The sequence below is a fragment of the Entelurus aequoreus genome, linkage group LG17, assembly GCF_033978785.1.
Source record: "Entelurus aequoreus isolate RoL-2023_Sb linkage group LG17, RoL_Eaeq_v1.1, whole genome shotgun sequence".
In the NCBI taxonomy this organism is placed as follows: domain Eukaryota; kingdom Metazoa; phylum Chordata; class Actinopteri; order Syngnathiformes; family Syngnathidae; genus Entelurus; species Entelurus aequoreus.
Genome location: NC_084747.1, coordinates 12,942,081 through 12,964,621, shown reverse-complemented (window position 1 = coordinate 12,964,621; position 22,541 = coordinate 12,942,081). Strand labels below are relative to the sequence as shown.

At 39.0% G+C, this 22,541-nt stretch overlaps 1 protein-coding gene across 2 annotated transcripts; it reads right to left on the bottom strand.

Annotated features, from left to right (window-relative positions):
• Window positions 1-11,096: 11,096 nt before the first annotated feature.
• On the bottom strand, window positions 11,097-22,141 carry LOC133632402 (zinc finger protein OZF-like). Of its 2 annotated transcripts, none has more exons than XM_062024807.1 (2): window positions 21,856-22,141; window positions 11,097-13,651 (listed from the first exon to the last, which is right to left on the bottom strand). In XM_062024807.1, exons 1-2 carry the CDS (start codon window positions 21,956-21,958, stop codon window positions 12,426-12,428), a joined length of 1,329 nt encoding a protein of 442 aa, XP_061880791.1. In that variant the 5' UTR covers window positions 21,959-22,141; the 3' UTR covers window positions 11,097-12,425. The 2 variants fall into 2 exon arrangements, 1 of the variants encoding a protein (XP_061880791.1); XR_009821678.1 differs by lacking the exon at window positions 11,097-13,651 and adding an exon at window positions 19,779-20,241.
• Window positions 22,142-22,541: the final 400 nt, after the last annotated feature.

Genomic DNA, 22,541 nt, shown 5'->3' with positions numbered 1-22,541 from the left:
TGTGTGTGAAAAGATATTATGTGACTGGGCCGGCACGCAAAGGCAGTGCCTTTAATGTTTATTGGTGCTCTGTACTTCTCCCTACGTCCGTGTACACAGCGGCGTTTTAAAAAGTCATACATTTTACTTTTTGAAACCGATCATGATAATTTCCGATATTACATTTTAAAGCATTTATCGGCCGATAATATTAGCAGTCCGATATTTTCGGACATCTCTAGTTGTTACACCTGTCTTGCTGCTCTCTCTTTATTCGCCCGCTCACTTACTCACGTCACTCAGACAACACGTTGACATTCTCACAAACACACATACTACTCTCATAAGTTAACCAGCTCCCCTGCTGTGCACATGTAGATACGTAGAACTTGATGCCAAATATTAGCGCAGTTAAAACTGCCCAATTAGCAGTCAACTAATGCAAGTGAAATGACTACATTTTCTAACAAATTCCTACAATTTGTGTTTTGTCTTTAATAAATGTGTTTTACCTGCTACATGGCTTATCTGTGTACATTTATCCATAGATTAGTTTTTAGTACTTAATTAATAATTGCATTTTTCTTAGAGCACAGACCAGGAGTGGCAACCATAAATCATGAATAATTGAATATAATGTTAGTAAAACTGTATGTTCTAATCTAATCCTTGATTATAGCAGACTATATTTAACATGGAACATTTTATTTTCTTCTTTGAGTGCAACAAGAGAAGCCCAATGTGTTTAATGCCTTTTAATTTATATTTTAACCTTGTAAAAGTGCTCTTTGACTGTGAGTGTTTATTGTAGTTCAGATTTTCTGTTCAAATAAAGCCAATATTGACATTTTTCGCAGTTCCCTTTATTTGGAAAAGTATCTATACATTTAGTACCGGTACTAAATTATTGGCATCGCGACAACCCTAGTGTGTAGTGTTTCATGGCCATTCATTTAGTGCCTTGCCAGAATGATGGATCAATGTTTACATGACTTGTCATAGACTCAAAAAAGTTCAGCAAGGATCACAGAAAGTAGAAAACATTTGCTTTGACAATATTAAAATCGCAAAACTAAAAAAGATAATATCTATCTCAAAGAAGTCTGTAGTTAAGAAGTAGAGAACTTCTTTAGATATTAAATGCAAGAAATTGGATCTACTTTCTTTACAATTGCAATGATCAGTTGATCTACTTTGTTTTTGACACAAATTGTCCAATAAATTATTACTGGCATCGAGTGTACTTATATACATTTATTTTAAGTCGTTTTTTAAATTTTTCAGTGACTTAGTAAAAATCGCAGTAAAACTTTATGTCACAATATTACAATAGACTATTGTATCGTGACCAGAGGTGGGTAGTAACGCGCTACATTTACTCCGTTACATCTACTTGAGTAACTTTTGAGATAAATTGTACTTCTAAGAGTAGTTTTAATGCAACATACTTTTACTTTAGTATATTTATAGAGAAGAAACGCTACTTTTACTCCGCTCCATTTATTTACATTCAGCTCACTACTCGCTACTGATTTTTATCGATCTGTTAATGCATGTTTGTTTTGGTTTGTCAGACAGACCTTCAAAGTAGGATCTATCGCATGCCTACGTTTCACCAATCAGATGCAGTCATTGGTGACGTTTGACTCCGTTTCACCAATCAAACAGAGCCAGGCGGTCACATGTTTAACTGCACATAAAGTTTCAGCTGCAAACAACAACAATGGCAGAGACAACAACGAACGCAAACACCCCTGGCCTCACATAAAATCGATGTTGATGCTTCAGACAACCAAAAAAACATTTATGTAATGCGTTGTCAGATGTGTCTCCCCAAACAAGTGGACATTTCAGCTTACATGAACTCAATGTCAAATTTGAGGAAGCACATCGCGGTAAGTAACATTAGGACATATTTTGGCTGTCACCGTAAGATGATGTTAGCTTCCCTGCTATGAATCACTGTCAAATGTACATCGTGTGGAGATATTTATTAACGCACTGCAGCCTCAGACAGACAGACAGACAGACAGACAGACAGACAGACAGACAGACAGACAGACAGACAGACAGACAGACAGACAGACAGACAGATAGACACACACACACACACACACACACACACACACACACACACACACACACACACACACACACACACACACACACACACACACACACACACACACACACACAAACACCAATCAGAAGTGCACAGTGTGTTCTCAGGTGCAGCCCACACCTATCAGTTTATGGTTTGCGTAAAGGCGAACTTGTTATTTTCCTTTGTAATCTCTGCCTACTGAGCCTATGGTGCTGTTAAGTTATTGTGGCTCAATTTGCCTTTTTTTTTATTTTAATGTATTATTTAATATATTATTATTTTAGTTGCTTAAGAGATATTCCTGGCTCTGAATTTGTTCATTGCTATTTTTATGTTTTTGTGCATTATTTGTTGACGTCATCATTAAACGACAGGTTACTCATCAGTTACTCAGTACTTGAGTAGTTTTTTCACAAGATACTTTTTACTTTTACTCAAGTAAATATTTGGGTGACTACTCCTTACTTTTACTTGAGTAATAAAACTCTAAAGTAACAGTACTCTTGAGTACAATTTCTGGCTACTCTACCCACCTCTGATCGTGACTCAAGTACCGTGATACATAGTTTATCGTGAAGTCCTTTCCAATACCTCGTCTAGGGCTGGAAAATTATGGCAAAACATAATAATCACAATTATTTTGAGTGATTTTGGAATCACAATAAATAACACCATTATTTATTCCCTTAAAAACGTACAAACGGTACCACCAAAACTCTATTTTAAATATAATCTAAAAGAACAACCAGATATACATTAGTAACAAATATGGGTGTAACGGTACGTGTATTTGTATTGAACCGTTTCGGTACAGGGGTTTCGGTTCGGTTCGGAGGTGTACCGAACAAGTTTCCACACGGACATATTAAGTAGCGTACCGCACGTTGTGTAAACAATGCACACGAGGCACAACACACAGCATGCTAGCAGCGACCGGGCTACGACAACATGTAAAAGCCAGAGCTGGAAGACCCTCCTGCCTCGTGAAGATCTCCCGTTTGGGAACACTTTGACTGCGCGATACAACAATGGAGGACGAAGGTTTGCCGACATTGTTCAGCAGCTGCTTCTGACCACACGTCAAACATGCTAACCCATTTGAAGTGTCACCACCGCATTCAAGCAGCCTCTCCTCGGCGAGTCAGGCAGGGCTAAAGCAATAACAAATGTTTTTACAGCAGCAGATTTAAGACCATATTGCATTAAAAAGTAGATTTTGACCCACTTCTATGGTGGAAGAACACTAAGCCCATATATCCTCTTACTGCCAAGTTAGCCAGGCTGGGGGGGAAAAGAAAAGTTAATCTAAGGCTGAGTTGACTTGAAACTGTTTAATGTTGCACTTTTTATATGTAGAAGAAAAGTTTTGTCATTTTATTCAATCTGAGCAACAACTTGAGGCAGTTTAATGTTGAGTAACGTGGACCCCGACTTAAACAAGTTGAAAAACGTATTCGGGTGTTACCATTTAGTGGTCAATTGTACGAAATATGTACTGTACTGTGCAATCTACTAATAAAAGTCTCAATCAATCAAAAAAAGCACTTTATACACTACCGTTCAAAAGTTTGGGGTCACCGAAACAATTTTGTGGAATAGCCTTCATTTCTAAGGACAAGGATAGACTGTCGAGTTTCAGATGAAAGTTCTCTTTTTCTGGCCATTTTGAGCGTTTAATTGACCCCACAAATGTGATGCTCCAGAAACTCAATCTGCTCAAAGGAAGGTCAGTTTTGTAGCTTCTGTAACGAGCTAAACTGTTTTCAGATGTGTGAATATGATTGCACAAGGGTTTTCTAATCATCAATTAGCCTTCTGAGCCAATGAGCAAACACATTGTACCATTAGAACACTGGAGTGATAGTTTCTGGAAATGGGCCTCTATACACCTATGTAGATATTGCACCAAAAACCAGACATTTGCAGCTAGAATAGTCATTTACCACATTAGCAATGTATAGAGTGTATTTCTTTAAAGTTAAGACTAGTTTAAAGTTATCTTCATTGAAAAGTACAGTGCTTTTCCTTCAAAAATAAGGACATTTCAATGTGACCCCAAACTTTTGAACGGTAGTGTATGTAGAAAGGTTTTGTTAAGAAACCATTCTGACCCTTATCTTATTTAGTTTTTATTTTATTTATGTTGACCACATTAACCTTGGCAATGGACCCTGTGTGTATATGTATGTTATGCCATTGTTTACAAATTTGTTAAATACATAACCAAAACATTTATATTTTGTTGTTTTCTTACTGTACCGAAAATGAACTGAACCGTGACCTCTAAACCGAGGTACGTACCGAACCGAAATGTTTGTGTACCGTTACAACCCTAGTAACAAATAAATAACACGTAAAATAACAATCATAGTAACAATAAATTAAAATGACTATAGCAATATGAAAAACAAATCAAATTCAGGTTTCCTGTTTAAATTTTTCTGAATTCCATTTCTTACCTCACACTTATTTTACCACAAGAAATTAAAGAAAGCTTCTCAAGTTGCGACTGATTTCCTGTTTCTACATTGATCTTACATGGTGATGCCGTTCACAACAACACAAGGGCTGTGTCTCAATTCGGCGGCTGCATCCTTTGCAGTGAGCATTTGTGGGTTGCTGACGTCATCGCCGTGCGCGAAGGCTGTCCCAATTCAAAAAAAGTTCCAAGTGCTCTTCGAATCCGGTCGACAAATGTGTGCTTTTCTCCCATTAGCAGAAAGGTTGCATCCGTGTACACTTGGCGTGCTGTCATAGCCCGAAATTCTTTGCGCGCTCAACTCTGAAAATTATTTTCAACACGGACATGCCATGTGGAGCAAAAAAAGCCACCTTAAAATGTAAGTATAGTTGTATTTATTCATTTAAAACAGCTAAAAGCAGACATGTCAAGTGATATACATTTGTGTCAAAATACAAGACCTGGGGCCGTACTTATCAAGCTTCTTAGAATTACTCCTAAGAAGTCTGCTAAGAGTTGACTTAAGAGTAAATAAATTATTCGCTGAAAGCTGCACTTAAAAGTTAGTTATCAAGCGTCTTACTCACACTTTCAGCGAAGTGTAGGACTGAATCTTAAGTGTCACACTCAGAGCTGAATTACGACATTACTATGTGCCGTAAACGGAATTTTAGGTGACGTCATTTCTGTGTCCATAGAAATGACCAATCACGGAAGGGAATCCGTTGTCTAAGAATAAAGAAATATCTTGGAAATATTCAAGTAGACAATGGGAGTGTATATTTTGACAATAAACTACAAAATAATACAAAACAAACTAGTCCCCGCCGGCACTCACGCTACCGCTCCCTCTCTTCTATCGCCCACACACTCACTGACGTCACTCACCTCACGGCCACACACATACGCTACTGTCATAACATTTTCTTTCCAATTTATTAATTGGTCAACTAATTTGAAACTGGTGTGGGTGGCTCTATAAATACTAGCCCACTGCAGACACATGCAGAAATCAACAAAGAATCGAAAAGTATTAAATCTGTGACAAAAATAATATCCGCTCTGTCTAAACGATACCGTTTGATCAGCTGCTCGTCATCAAAAAAACAAAAAATATTGTTCCGTTCCCTTAACGTTCGCGCACGTCTCTCTCGCCTCAGTGCCATCCCCTGCTGGCAACTCCTAACCACTTAAGACACCTCTGAAGGTCTCTTAAATATCGTGGAGAGTAGGAGTGATTCTTAGACTTAAGAACGTTGATAAAAAGCTTTTATTCTTAAGTTTGAGAGTAGGACTATATTTCGCAAATTCTCAGGACTTAAGTGTAAAATGGCACTCTAAGAAGCTTGATAAGTACGGCCCCTGGACTTTAATGTTGAGCGACCTCCGTGCTCTGACCCTCTCTTTACCCCGAGGGAGAGACATATATCTGGCCATTGCAGACAGCTTCATATCCAGAGCTTTTTTCAACGTTTGAAAGTAAAGCCCGACATCTTCTAACTCACGTTTTTAAACCGCAATAAGTTCATTATGTTCTATTAATGGGTGGGCAGAAAACTGAAGTACTATAAACATGTGCATCAATGAACCAATATTGATTATTGCTGTTTTTTTGTGTACATTTGCATGTTATTTGAAAATGTTTGTTCATTTCTATCAATGATTATTGTGATCTTGTGTTTAACTTTTCTGCTTTTTCCCCCCGTGCAGAATAATCAAGGAGGACTTGGACAACAACAGAGCAAAAAGAAATGACACAAACACATTTATACCAGTTTGGATGATCATTTAAAAACCAAGTATTTTTATAATCTATATAAATTAATAAACTCATGTACTGAACCTGTAGTTGTTGTGATTCATTTCCTCTGCCTTCATTGCAAATAATTATATGACAATAGTAATATTATACTATTCCAATATTTACTGTTACTGGCTATAATGCAAGCAATGTGACACGTTTAGTAAAGGACATCAATTGTGAATCACATATTAATCAAGTAAGTGCTAAATAAGAGATTGTGGTAGGGATAGACCGTGAGGACAAGGACAAGTCACAGGTGGAAAAAATCCTCAGTGCTGAACTCTGTAGAATTTGCACCTGGCTCGCTGACAATAAACTATCCATACACTTGGGTAAAACGGAATCCATCCTATTTGGGTCCCACATCAACCTTAAGAAAGTCAGTGACTTCACTATAAAAGTGGGTGACATTGTTATCACCAGGAAAGATGAGGTCACCTACCTAGGTTCCATTCTAGAGGCTAATCTTTCTTGTGATAAAATGGCAACCAAGGTAATCAAAAAGGTCCACCAACGAACAAGATTTCTCTACAGAATCTCCTCTCCGGTCAACAAAAGCATCTTGAAGATTCTAGCGGGAACTCTCGTTCAACCCTTTTTCGATTACGCATGCACCTCCTGGTACCCCAGCACCTCCAAAACCCTCAAATCTAGACTCCAAACATCCCAGGACAAGCTAGTCAGGTTACTTTTAGACCTCCACCCCAGATCACACCTCACTCCTACCCACTTCTCCAAAGTGGTCTGGCTCAGGGTGGAGGACAGAGTAAAACAACTTGCACTGAGCCTAGTCTATAAAATCCGCTACACCTCCCTGATACCGAAGTACATGTCAAACTACTTCCATAACCACAACACCAGGGGGAGCTCCACAAACCACGTTAAACCCAGATTCCGATCTAACAAAGGTCTTAACTCATTCTCCTTCTATGCCACATCAATATGGAATGCACTCCCAACCGGTGTAAAAGAAAGTGCATCTCTATCCTCCTTCAAAACCGCACTAAAACAACACCTCCAGGCAACTTCAACCCTTGACTAACACCCTCCCCCCACCTCCCCGGATTGTAAATAATCAAATGTATATACCGGTACTTGTTCTTATGCTTTCTGAACTCACTATGTTCACTGCTCGCTGTACATATCCTACAAAGTCAGACCTACACTATTTCAATGTCCATTTCTCTGATGAGGCAATTGTTGATGACTGAAGTGCTGATATCAACCAAACCTAATCTTTCCTGGTGATAACAATGTCACCCACTTTTATAGTGAAGTCATTGGCTTTGTTAAGGTTGATGTGGGACCCAAATAGGATGGATTCCGTTTTACCCAAGTGTATGGATAGTTTATTGTCAGCGAGTCAGGTGCAAGTTCTACAGAGTTCAGCACTGAGGATTTTCTCCACCTGTGACTTGTCCTTGCCGGATACCAGCAGGGCCGAGTCATCCGCAAACAAAAACAATTCACAGTCGCATGCTGATGACATGTCATTTACGTATATTAGGAACAGTAAAGGTCCCAATATACTGCCTTGGGGGACTCCACAGCTCACCGAGAGGGGGGGGGGGGGGACACGGTGCCGTTCACCTCTACCTCCTGTTCCTCCCCTCCAAGTAAGATTGCATCCAGATCCATGAGGTTTTATCAAATCCGATTGCTGTGAGCTTATCCAACAGTATAGCGTGGTTAACGGTGTCAAAGGCCTTCTGAAGGTCCAGCATGACCATGCCGCAGTATTTGCCCGCGTCCACCTCATGTTTGATGTGGTCGGTCAGATAGAGAAGCCATGTGTCAGTGGAGTGGTTAGTTCTGAAGCCGGATTGGAATTTGTACATGAGTTTATTAGTGGCAAGGTAACTATCGACCTGTTCATAAACTATTTTTTCCATTACTTTCGAAATGGAACTGAGAATAGAAACAGGTCCGTAGTTGCCAGGTTCTAATTTGCTTCCCTTTTTAAAGAGGGGAGTTACTCTTGCTATTTTGAAATCTTTTGGTACTTGGCCTTGTGTAATTGAGAGGTTTATTATGTGTGTGATGATTGGGGCAATGGTGGTGGCAGAGTCCCTGAGGAATCTGGAGGGGATATTGTCAAGGCCGGTGGCCTTGTTTGGGTGGAGCGCGGAAAGTGTGAGTTTTGAGAACTTGAGGCTGTAAAAAAAAGAAAGCCTCTCAAGTTGCGACTGCTTTCCTGTTTGTACATTGATCTTACATCGTGATGCCGTTCACAACAACACAAGAAGTGTTTTGTGGTGTATGGATTGTTCTTGCTAGCTTTAGCTTCATAGTTTAGTCGCTGTTTCAAGTGGCCGTCTTCACATTGTTTAGTTCAGGACAGGGTGGTTGAGTGTTTCGGAGATGAACGAGGGGTACCGGACACATTATTTTCCCAAACAAATGTTCCTTCTCCTCACAATGACAACATTTCACTCACATTTATGTCCATTTCCGTGGAATTCTGCGTTTACCAGCAGATTCTGTTTTAGTGGCCAATTCCGAAGTTACGTTAAAGCGAAAATCATGTGGTCTTACTTTTTTGTTGAGTCTTTTTTTTCAGTCATACGCTCACTCATCCCTTTAACCGTTACAGGCTCAAGAATTTGCATGCACGTTCATCTTTTTTTTTTACGATAACATGTTTATGATCGTGCCAAGTCTTAATTGAAATTGAGATTACAATCTGATTAATTGTCCAGCCCTAACTCAGCACTACTAAAAACTACGAAATACAAAATCAAATCCTGGCACAACAACATCATTTTAATCTTTCACTAGCTGCTACAGTGTTTACAAGATGGAGGATGACTTAGAGATAGTGGCTGTTATGTCCACTCTAACATCCATCCAATAACTTGATGGACTCCATCAATAACTTAGCTTAGTAATGCGAGCTAAATATTTCATTAGTAGGAAGAGCTTGTTTTGCTCTTCCACTTTCTTCATTTGACTTTTGCATTCTTTCATCTCCTCTGATGTGAACTCCACTGCCTTCTTCAAGCTAACAATCATGGCGGCTCTTTCTTTACATTCTTCAACAAGGTCGGCTAATTTCTCTTTTTTCATGGCTTAAAATAGTTTTCAAATGACAAAACTTCAAGTCACTCACCTTCATCTTTCGTCTTTATCTCCGTTGGTGATTTGCTGGAAGTTGGTGGCGCTGATTCTCTTTCATGTTCTCTTTTAGCGGACGTCGCCATCTTAGCATAGCAGTAGTCGTCCATCTTCTATCACGTCTTCAATCTTCACTTCAGATATCGCTCCAAACTCAATGCACGTTTCGTGGCTTTGGAAAATGCAAATTGAGATATTTGTTGCTATATTAGCTGTGAATCATATGACTTTAAGATCGTGAATTCGAACATTCTCCGAACAACCATAGCATGCGGTCTTCGTCTTTTTGCTTGGCTTCAAGTACATTTGCGCATGCGCTAGTAGTCAGCAACTTCCGTTTCCTACTCCACAGCAGTGTTTTTTCAAAATAAAGGCATTTTAATCTTGTTTTAAAACAATTGTTGGCAAATGTATCGAACATCAAATAATCGATAACTACTCTTTGAAAATAGAAAAACAATATATATATACAAGCACGTGCACAGACTTTTTCCATGGCTGTTTTTCAAACCAGAAAAAGGGCAAACATCGAAGAAAAAATCATACATTTTAAATACTACAAGAAACAGAAATATTTTTCAACCCACTTAGTTGTTTTAGTTAAAAACCTTTAGAAAGTCAAATGATTACTCTGAATAAAGAAGAAAAGCACTAAGAGTGTAGATCTCCACCAGGACCAATCCTATTGTTCACATGCTACTAAATTGTGTGCCATCTCATGTGTATCGTGTGCTGCTATGACAATAAACTTCCATGAATCCTGTAAAAAACCAGACAGTTAGTAATATGGTTTCACATAAAAATGTTGGTGAAACTGCTCATTTCTACCTAGCGATAGGTGGCTCTAACTGTAGTGCTAATCACTCACCAGCAGAAAGTCCTCATCGCACTGCTAATCAATAACTACCATCTTAGGCACTTAACATCACTAATCGCCAGTTAACAGCTATCATGCTAAATGCCAACTATCTTAAATGCAAAAATGAAAACAAGACACATTAACGACTTTCCCCATTACAAACATCAAAACCCAATCTAAACTTATATAAACACATTACTGTCTGAGCATATAAAATATTTAATTGTGTTACATCGCAATTTATTATATAGAAATTAGCCATGTGATTAAGATGGGCACGGTCTGACCAATCACAAGTCAGTAGGAGCTGCTTTGTTCTCGTGTTTGGAGAAAGCGGAAGAGCGATTGTCAGCCTGACATTGATGTGTCTCTGAGAACTGAACACATTTTTATAACTTATAACAAAATGTGTTTATACAGTAACCTGCTCACATGAGTCACATTACAGCAGGGGTGTCAAACTCATTTTAGCTAACTGCAGATTGTTTTCTTTATTTTATTTCGGCCCAAAATAGAACAAGCACATTCTGAAAATGTACATATCACAAATAATCCTCTTGACAAAACACTTTATATTAGTTAAACATTTAAAAGAAAAAAAAGGTACATGTTCAAAAACACCTTAAAGAACACAATTAACTTAGACTTAATCTCAGTGTTTCTACAAAGCAATTAAACTTTAAGTCACAACCCATCTAGGATTGAACACAAAACAAAATAAAGCATGAATAAAAACTATTCTATGTATCAACTACCTCATTTGTCATTTCCACATATTAATCCTGTGCTAACTCAACAAACCATACAAACTGAGGTAGAAACTATTCAAGAGTGTTGAGTTACTTCCTGTCTTCTAGACATAATGTGTATTGATAGAAAAATAAAAGCTGTGCAATGTGTGAACAATTTCAACAAAGCACAAATAAAAAGTTAAAAGACTGACAGTATTGCAGTAAATCACACACTGTTCACTTTCTTTACATTTGCACAGAAGACAATCATTTTCACAGAACTATATCAGTGTGCAGTGTCTCATGCTGCATTTTAAGTGGGGTTACTGATTGCTTATTTTACTCCTGTTTTACGTTGGGTGGAGGGGGAGGAGTCACAGCCCCGCTTCACCGTGTACCTGGGGACGGTGTGGCGCAGTTGGGAGAGTGGCCGTGCCAGCAACCTGAGGGTTCCTGGTTCAATCCTCAACTTCTACCAACCTCGTCACATCCGTTGTGTCCTTGAGCAAGACACTTCACCCTTGCTCCTGATGAGTCGTGGTTAGGGCCTTGCATGGCAGCTCCCGCCATCAGTGTGTGTGAATGAGTGATTGTGGAAACAGTGTCAAAGCGCTTTAAGTACCTTGAAGGTAAAAAACGCTATACAGGTATAACCCATTTACAATTTACCTCTTGCTTGGTATACTTGCTCGCCCCGGTATAAACTATTTGCTTTCCTAACATAATTATTATTGCGACATCCAGTGGACACATTTAGAACAGCAGTTTATTTCATTTAAAAATGTAGCTGAATTTTACACTTCACAAACTCATCTCGAACCTGTTATGGCCGAATGTCGAGGGAGGTGGGGGTTGGGTTGTGGGTGTTGGGGGTTAATTGTTCATATGTCTCTGATTTGAACTTCAATCAGTCTGAGGAGTAAAAGTTGGCAGTTTGTTATGCAAACAGTTACCCAGCATCACTTATGCGTCAACGTCAGTTTTGATACATCTCAACTTTGCAGTGAAAAAGGGTGTAGTGCAGGTTTTTGAGCGTGCACAAACTTGACACATGAGGCCCCAGGTCCCTGGACTGAAGAAGGAGTAACCAAGCACTTGAAGCATCATCTATCTTACTGTTCAGGAAGGTTTCAGATACAGAGAAGACATGGGGTCATGAGTAGATAAGATTATGATCCAAATATTCCAAGTTTGTATGAATACCTCAGATATTTGTGAAAGAAGCAGTGAGGAGGTCCTGGGTAGGGTGGATGTCACCACATATGAGCAACATACCACAAACTAAACAGCTAATTGGCTATTTTCCCTTGTGTGTTCTTATGTGTTTTACTGCGTCTGCATTATGTGGGAACCTTTTACAGCACACCGAACAACTAAATGTTTTTTTCTCCAGTGTGTTTTCTCATGTGTCGACACAAAGAGCTGCTATAAGGAAAGCTTTTGCCACAAACTGAACACTTATATGGTTTTTCATCTGTGTGTGTTCTCATGTGTTTAATCAGTCTGCTCTTAACAGAAGAGCTTTTGCCACAAACTGAACAACTAAATGGGTTTTTACCTGTGTGTGTTCTCATGTGTTTAGTCAAATGGCTACTTTGAGAAAAGCTGTTGCCACAAACTGAACATTTAAATGGCTTTTCACCAGTGTGTGTTCTCATGTGTTCAGTCAAATATCTCTTAGCAGAACAGCTTTTGCCACAAACTGAACAATTAAATGGTTTTTCACCTGTGTGCATTCTCATGTGTTGAGTCAAATAGCTTTTTTGAGAAAAGCTTTTGCCACAAACTAAACACTTAAATGGTTTTTCACCTCTGTGTGTTCTCATGTGTTCAGTGAAAGAGCTATTTCGAGAAAAGCTTTTGCCACAAGCTGAACAATTAAATGGTTTTTCAAGTTTGTGCGTTTTCATATGTCGAGTCAAATAGCTATTTTGAGAAAAGCTGTTGCCACAAACTGAACACTTAAATGGTTTTTCACCTGTGTGTGTACTCATGTGTGTAGTGAAACGGCTCTTTGTAGTAAAACTTTGACCACAAACCGAACAACTAAATGGTTTTTCACCTGTGTGTGTTCGCATGTGTTCAGTCAAAACACAATTTTGAGAATAGCTTTTGCCACAAACTGAACAATTAAATGGTTTTTCACCTGTGTGTGTTCTCATGTGTCGAGTCAAGTGGCACTTTTTAGTAAAACTTTTAGCACAAACTGAGCAGCTCAAACATGTTTTACCTCTCTTCTTTGAAGAGCATTCAGAGTGTTTGTTGTCAGTGTGAGTCCTCATATCACCTTCACAGTCTTTATTGCTGCTCAAAGGTTCTTCAACCTCATCTTCAGCCTCACTATCTGATAGTGGAGCTAAGAGGTTGTCTAGATGTGGTTTCTCTTCATCATCTTCAGTCTTCACAAAGATAATACTCAGTGGAAACTTGGTGTAATCAGCTTCCTCTCGTCCTAGAAGACACTCTCCCTCCTGAGTGATGCAGAGTTCCTCCTCTTCCTTTTTAATGCAGGGTGGTTGTGGAGTCTCCTGCTTCAAAGTGGAGCTCCCCCCTAACTGAGGGGAAACTTCTTCTGGATTACCAATCAGCTGCTGGACGTCTGCAAGACACAAACAACAAAAACACACTTTCTTCTATGTACTGTATGTTGTTGTTGTGTTTCATGGCCATTCATTTAGTGCCTTGCCAGAATGATGGATCAATGTTTACATGACTTGTCATAGACTCAACTAGAATCACAGAAAGTAGAACAAATCTGCTGCGATGGACATTAGGATACTACAAACTAACAGTGGGGAAAAAGTCAATATTGAAATGCATCGCACAACTAAAAAAGATATTATCTATCTCAAAGAAGTCTGTAGTTAAGAAGCAGAGAACTTTTTTAGATACCAAATGCAAGAAATTTGATCCACTTTCTGTACAATTGTAATGATCATTTTATTTACTTTGTTTTTGACACAGTTTGTTCAAAAAATTATTACTGGCATCGAGTGTACTTGTATACATGTATTTTAATTAGTTTTTTAAATTTTTCAATAACTGTAAAAATCACACTAAAACTCCATGTCACAATATTACAATAGACCAGGGGTCGGGAACCTTTTTGGCTGAGAGAGCCATGAAAGCCAAATATTTTAAAATGTATTTCTGTGAGAGCCATATAATATTTTTTTAACACTGAACACAACTAAATGCGTGCATTTTTAAGTAAGACCAACATTTTTAAAGTACAATAAGTCTTTCATTCTTTTTGATAACATTGTTTTTCTGAAGCTAACCAATAATAAATAAAATACTTCTTACCATTAATGCGACTTCTTGAACAGGTGCGGTAGAAAACGGATGGATGGATTAAAATGCATGAGAATGTTTTATATTTTGAACGTTATTTTTAACACTGTGATTACCAGCGGAATTTTTCAGTACTTATCTTGTTAAGTAATGTCAGCTAAGATTTATCTGAGAGCCAGATGCAGTCATCAAAAGAGCCACATCTGGCTCTAGAGCCATAGGTTCCCTACCCCTGCAATAGACTATTGTATCGTGACTCAAGTACTGTGATACATAGTTTATCATGAAGTCCTTGCCAATACCTCGTCTAGGGTTGGACAATTATGGCAAAACATAATAATCACAATGTGGAGGGTGGTGTGGCCTGTGGGCCTGCAGCGGAACGGGGTGTGCCAGGACCGGCCTCGAAGACAGCGACAGGTGCGTAGATGACCCAGGTGTGCCTTGTCATCTAATCACCTGTCGCCCTTTATAAGCAGCAGCCGGGAGGAGAGAGGTTGTTGGAGCTGGCGTGAGAGCGAGAGCGTGCCTGACACGGACACTAAGGACAATTGCTGAAAAGCAACCGCTGAACTTGGGAAAGTGTTGTAACTCCGATCCGGTCTCGCATGTCAATGTCTGGTAGTCAGAAAAACCCACTGGAGGGCAACCTCCACACACAATTATTTTGAGTGATTTTGGATGTACGATAAATAACACCATTAATTTGAAAACGTAAAAACAGTACCACCAAAACTCAATTTTAAATATAGTCTAAAAGAACAACCAGATATACATTAGTAACAAATAAATAACACGTAAAATAGCAATCATAGTAACATTTCATAATAACATGTAATAATAACATGCAACATTGACGTATTTTCATAATTTTTAGCAAAACAGCGGCACATTATTTTCACAGACACATCACAACGTTCGCTATTTCCTTCAACAACACCACCAACTATTACTAATAAAGACAGACTTCATGAGTGCCATCAAAGAATACTTTGGGACAAATTATGATCCAGAACCTTATATTTTTGAGCCTGAGAAAAAGGAGGATGAGCTAAAAGTTATAGAAGCTAAATGATAAGCAGATCAAGCAATTAGCACTATTGCTAAGTGCTAAACAAAAAATACAAAGTATATACCATCCAATCTTGATTAATATCACTTTTTATTTGAATTAAGGCAGATTGTCCCGTGCAGGATAATAGCGAGTACAGTTGCATCCCTACTAGGGCTGGGCGATATGGCCTTTTATTAATATCTCGATATTTTTGGGCCATGTCACGATACACGATATATATCTGGATATTTTGCCTTAGCATTGAATGAACACTTGATGCATATAATCACAGCAGTATGATGATTCTATGTCTCTACATTAAAACATTGTTCTTCATACTGCATTAATATATGCTCATTTTAAACTTTCATGCAGAGAGGGAAACCACAACTAAGTCAATTTAGCAAAAGTGTATTTATTAAACAGTTATTAAGCAGTGGCACAAACATTCATGTCATTTCCAAACAGAAAGTTCAAGATTGTCAGAGACATTTTAAAACAAGCTATTAAAGTGCACTTTTGTGCATGATGTCACTAAGATGACATTTTAAAACAACACTAAAATAAAGTGCACTTTTTGTACAGAACGCCACTACAATAGTTTAAAACAAATAAAATGCACTTTTGTGCATGATGTCACTAAGATGACATATCAAAACAACACTAAATTAAAGTGTACTTTTTGTACAAAACGCCACTACAATAGTTTAAAACAAATAAAGTGCACTTTTGTGCATGATGTCACACAAGATATTTCAATAACTATCAAATAAAAATGAGCTGCATAATAGGAAATCAAATAGCAGTGCTGCTACTTTTTGTAGCAACGCTTTTGCCGCATAATTGTTCAACATATTCCCGCTTGAAGCCAAACCACCGCCAGACGATGCAACCCATGCTGTTTTTCTTGGGAATTAATTCTTCCTTCATTTGTTACCAGATTGGCACCTTCTCTCTCTCATATTGCCACTCGCAACGACGCACAGTTAGCATCACAGCTAATGTTACCCATGCAGCTACTTCTCTGCTCGGGGAGGGCGTGTGACGTTGCATGCGTGACGTATGTAAGAAGGTGCGCTTGTTTTATGTCTCTGTGAGAAGGAGAGACAAGAAAGAGTGGGAAACGCATGCAGTGTAATGCCCGCAGCTAAAAGCAACTGTGTGAGAACATATATACTCGAATATCACGATATAGTCATTTTCTATATCGCACAGAGACAAACCCGCGATATATCCAGTATATCGATATATCGCCCAGCCCTAATCCCTACTATTTACTACCATAGTATCTTGTAACAGACATTTCCGCCATGTTTGATGGAGGTAATATATGCTCACAGCTGACAACTGTCATGTTGTTCATATCTATAATTGTGTTTACTAGAGGTGTAACGGTAACGGTCACTCACACTTCGGTCCGTACCTGGTTTTAGGACCACAGTTTTGCTTCTTTTCTGTACATGTTGTGGGGGTAAAGAGAACAATCTTTTTTCTTCTCAAAGTTCTAAAAGTTTTTTTTGCTTGTCATCACAAACATTCTGCAGGAAACAAAGTATCAGTGGTGTACTGAATACTATAATATTTTTTACTTCAAGTTAACATTAACTAAACAATATTTTCAAAGGATGGTACTTTTTCGTCACTTATTGTTTGTCTTTGGTACACTAATGTGTATATTATAGGCCATTGGGTCTTTGTTTTATTTTTGCTAAAATATATATCTATTTTTATAATGCTTTTTTTATCTTTGTTATGAAGATTATTATGTTAACTTGAAGTTATTGGTTTTTTTTGTTCTTTGTTGTTGCTATTTTTGTATTACAACATTTTATTATTGATCATGTTGTACTGCATTGTAATCTTTTGTTTTGTGATTGTGTGATGTTTTTTGCCTGGACCCCAGGAAGAATAGTCTCTAATGGGGATCCTTAAAGGCCTACTGAAAGCCACTACTACCGACCACGCAGTCTGATAGTTTATATATCAATGATGAAATCTTAACATTGCAACACATGCCAATACGGCCGGGTTAACTTATAAAGTGACATTTAAAACTTCCCGGGAAATATCCGGCTGAAACATCGCGGTATGATGACGTATGCGCGTGACGAAGTCAGAGTAACGGAAGTTATGGTACCCGTAGAATCCGATACAAAAAGCTCTGTTTTCATTTCATAATTCCACAGTATTCTGGACATCTTTTGCAATTTGTTTAATGAACAATGAAGGCTGCAAAGAAGACAGTTGTAGGTGGGATCGGTGTGTTAGCAGCGGACTACAGCAACACAACAAGGAGGACTTTGTTGGAGCGCTAGCCGCGCTAGCCGCGCTAGCCGCCGACCTCACCTTGACTTCCTACGTCTCCGGGCCGCCAAACGCATCGGGTGAAGTCCTTCGTCCTTCTGCCGATCGCTGGAACACAGGTGAGCACGGGTGTTGATGAGTAGATGAGGGCTGGCTGGCGTAGGTGGAGAGCTAATGTTTTTAGCATAGCTCTGTGAGGTCCCGTTGCTAAGTTGCTAAGTTAGCTTCAATGGTGTCGTTAGCACAGCATTGTTAACCTTCGCCAGCCTGGAAAGCATTAACCGTGTATTTACAGGTCCACGGTTTAATAGTATTGTTGATTTTCTATCTATCCTTCCAGTCAGGGGTTTAATTCTTTTGTTTCTATATGCAGTTAAAGCACGATGCTATCACGTTAGCTCGTAGCTAAAGCATTTCGCCGATGTATTGTCGTGGAGATAAAAGGCACTGAATGTCCATTTCGCGTTCTCGACTCTCATTTTCAAGAGGATATAGTATCCGAGGTGGTTTAAAATACAAATCCGTGATCCACAATAAAAAAAGGAGAGAGTGTGGAATCCAATGAGCCAGCTTGTACCTAAGTTACGGTCAGAGCGAAAAAAGATACGTCCATCACTGTCTCTCAAGTCCTTCACTGTAACGTTCCTCATCTACGAATCTTTCATCCTCGCTCAAATTAATGGGGTAATCATCACTTTCTCGGTCCGAATCTCTCTCGCTCCATTGTAAACAATGGGGAATTGTGAGGAATACTAGCTCCTGTGACGTCACGCTACTTCCGCTACAGGCAAGGCTTTTTTTTATCAGCGAGCAAAAGTTGAGAACTTTATCGTCGATTTTCTCTACTAAATCCTTTCAGCAAAAATATGGCAATATCGCGAAATGATCAAGTATGACACATAGAATGGATCTGCTATTCCCGTTTAAATAAAAAAAAATCATTTCAGTAGGCCTTTAATAAACTAAACACAAAATTATTTCTATTCCTTAATTACTTGAAAACGTCAGTACTTTTTACCAGTGCTTGGAAAAGGGCAAGCGGTGCCAGGATTGTGGAGTTTAATATTTAATAAAAGTACATTAAAGTGCAGTTTGAGTTTGAGGTACTGTAAAATAATGTGTACCAACACACTAAAACAAGTTGAATGATTATTTCAGGGACGAAATGTTTTTATCCACAAACTCAAAAATGATTTCAACAAAAAGTGCCTGCAGAGTTTTTAGTACATGTTGAATCAGAGGATGAGAAACTTTGCAGACACAAACAAAAAGTCTGATTGAAAAATATTTACATGTAAAAATTCATATTTCTGATTAAATTAGTGGGTGTTTTTAATCTCCCAGTTAGGACGAATACAGTAGTTCAGTCACAAACACATTCTCACACACACAGGATCACGGTCAATAAAGGCGGATACACGCAGGATTAGGGCTGGGCGATATATCGATATACTGGATATATCGCGGGTTTGAAAATGACTATATCGTGATATTTGAGTATACGTTCTCACACAGTTGCTTTTAGCTGCTGGCATTACACTGCATGCTCTTCCCACTCTTTCTTGTCTCTCCTTCTCACAGAGACTTAAACAAGCGCACCTACCTTACATACGTCACATACGTATACGCCCTCGCGGAGCAGAGAGGTAGCAGCATGGCTAACGTTAGCTGTGGTGCGAGTGGTAATACGAGAGAGAGAAGGTGCGAATCTGGTAACAAATGAAGGAAGAATTGATTCCCAAGAAAAACAGCAGGGGGTCCATCGTCTGGCGGTGGTTTGGCTTCAAGTGGGAATATGTCGAACAGACAACCGTCATTTGTCAAAGGCGGGCAAAAGCGTTGCTACAAAAAGTAGCATTACTGCTAATATGTAGCATCATTTGGAAAGTCACCCGCTAGAGCAGGGGTGTCAAACTCAAATACAGAGTGGGCCAAAATTGAAAACTGAACAAAGCCGCGGGCCAAGTTGAACAAATTAACCTTTTAATAGGGACCCAAACAAGTTTTGCATTGAATATTGAACAAGCAAGGCTTATATAACTTTATAGTGACATGCAAAATCGAGTTTCAAATAATAATAATAATTAAAAAATATCAATGGCATATCAAATACAATTTAAATAAAAATTGAATGCCTCTTTTCTATTTGCAGCCTTCTGAGGTAAATATCAACATTAACTTTTTCCACAGACTAATAAATTTCAAAATAAAATAACAATGAATAAACCAACCATTCAGGACTTTAAACTGCTCAGTTTGCGACACACTGATCTAATCTGATGTGCCCAGGCCAGATACCTGCCATCTTTTCTTGGATGCTAGTTCATTAATGTCGGGGCTCAGGCTTTGAGCTGAGGCAACCTTCATTATTGAACGAAGGTGTTCATCGGTCATTATATCTTGTAGTCCACCCGGACCACAGTCTTGGGGGTGTGCCTTAAAGGCACTGCCTTTAACGTCCTCTACGAGCTGTTGTCACGTCCGCTTTTCATCCATTCTGACAACGTGCCGGCCCAGTCACAAGATATGAGCGGCTTCTGTATGAACACACACGTCAATGCAACGCATACTTGATCAACAGCGATACAGGTTACACTGAGGGTAGCCGTATGAACAACTCTAACACTGTTAGAAATATACGCCACACTGTGAATCCACACCAAACAAGAATGACAAACACATTTCGGGAGCACATCCTCACAACATAAACACAACAGAACAAATACCCAGAATCCTTTGCAGTGCTAACTCTTCCGAGACGCTACAAAATACACCCCCACTACCACCAACCCCCCCCCACACACACACACACCTTGTAGAGTCCCGGAAGAGTTAGTGCTGCAAAGGATTCTGGGTATTTATTCTGATATGTTTATGTTGTGTTACGGTGCGGATATTCTCCCGAAATGTGTTTGTCATTCTTGTTTGGTGTGGGTTCACAGTGTGGCGTATATTTCTAACAGTGTTAAAGTTGTTTATACGGGCACCCTCAGTGTAACCTTTATGGCTGTTGATCAAGTATGTCTTGCATTCACTTGTGTGTGCGTGCAGAAGCTGCACATATTATGTGACTGGGCCAGCACTCGTTGGACTGGATGAAAAGCGGACGTGACGATTTTTGGGAGGGGCACTGAAATTTGGGAGTCTCCCGGGAGGTTTGGCAAGTATGAGAATTAGCTGTGAATGCGGTGTTACTGCGGCACCGCCGCTGTATATAATTGGCGGGCCAGCTCTAGTGTTAATTAGGTATCGCCTCAAGGGCCAAGTGAAATTACACGGCGGGTCAAATTTGGCCCGCGGGCCAGAGTTTGACACCTATGTGCTAGAGAATGGAGAGTGCTTACTCCGCATGTCAACATCTATGTTCGGTGCCACAGCAACAAAATGCAGAGGCAACCATTTCCACATCAACACTGTATGAAAAAACTTAGATAACGTTCGCAGGAACCTACCACATAGCGATTTGATTTCCTATTATGGAGCTCATTTTTATTTGACAGTTATTGAAATATCTTGTGTGACATCATGCACAAAAGGGCACTTTATTTGTTTTAAACTATTGTAGTGGCGTTCTGTACAAAAAGTGCACTTTAATTTAGTGTTGTTGTGATAAGTCATCTTAGTGACATCATGCACAAATGTGCACTTATAGCTTGTTTTAAAATGTCTCTGACAATCTTGCACTTTCTGTTTTGAAACGACATGAATGTTTGTGCCACTGCTTAATAACTGTTTAATAAATACACTTTTGCTAAATTGACTTAGTTGTGATTTCCCTCTCTGCATGAAAGTTTAAAAGTAGCATATATTAATGCAGTATGAAGAAGAATGTTTTAATGTAGACACATAGAATCATCATACTGCTGTGATTATATGCATCAAGTGTTCATTCAAGGCTAAGGCAAAATATCCACATATATATCGTGTATCGTGACATGGCCTAAAAATATCGAGATATTAAAAAAGGCCATATCGCCCAGCCCTACGCATGATTATACTAAGTATCGTTCTACTCGGGTAACTTCTAACAGACATTTCCGACATTTTGGATCGAGGTTCTTTGTTTACATTGTTCAACAAAGTCGGCTAATTTCTATTTTTAGGGCTTGGAATTCAAATAGCTTTCAAATGAGGGAACGCAACACACTCACCTTCATCTTCGCTTTTCAGATTGTTCTCCGTTGGTGGCGCTGATTCTCTTTCATGTTCTCTTTTAGCGGACGTCGCCATCTTAGCATAGCAGTAGTCGTCCATCTTCTATCACGTCTTCAATCTTCACTTCAGATAACACGCCATCGCTCCACACTCAACGTCCGTTTGGTGGGCTTAATAAAAGGTGAATAGTTGAGGTATTTGATGCTATTTTTGAATCTATAAGATCGTAAATGTGAAAGCCACCTCGCTTAGTCCGCCATCTTGGCCTTTCTGCGTTATCACTGTTCGATGTGTTTGCGCATGCGCCAAAAGTGTGCAACATCCGATCGACAACTGCACTTTAAAAAATAAAATACCTTTTAAATAACTAGCGGCCCTTCTCATCTTTTCTTACATTTCTGGCTCATAATTGAAGTGCTCCTTATCGCGAAAACATTTTTGATATCAAAATACTTTGGAGACAGAAATCAAACAAAAGTCGACAATGTTGTATTCTGTCTTTTAGTGGGTTCAAGCAAACGGCAAGTTGTTTGACAAAGTAAGTGTTGTGAAAGTGTGAAACTCACACTACCCCAGTATACATTTTCAACATTATAGCATTTCACCCTTTTGACGTTTTTTCCTCTTGACTTTTATCAGTAATATCCTCATTGAACGATGACTTGTACTCGACCTCGGACCA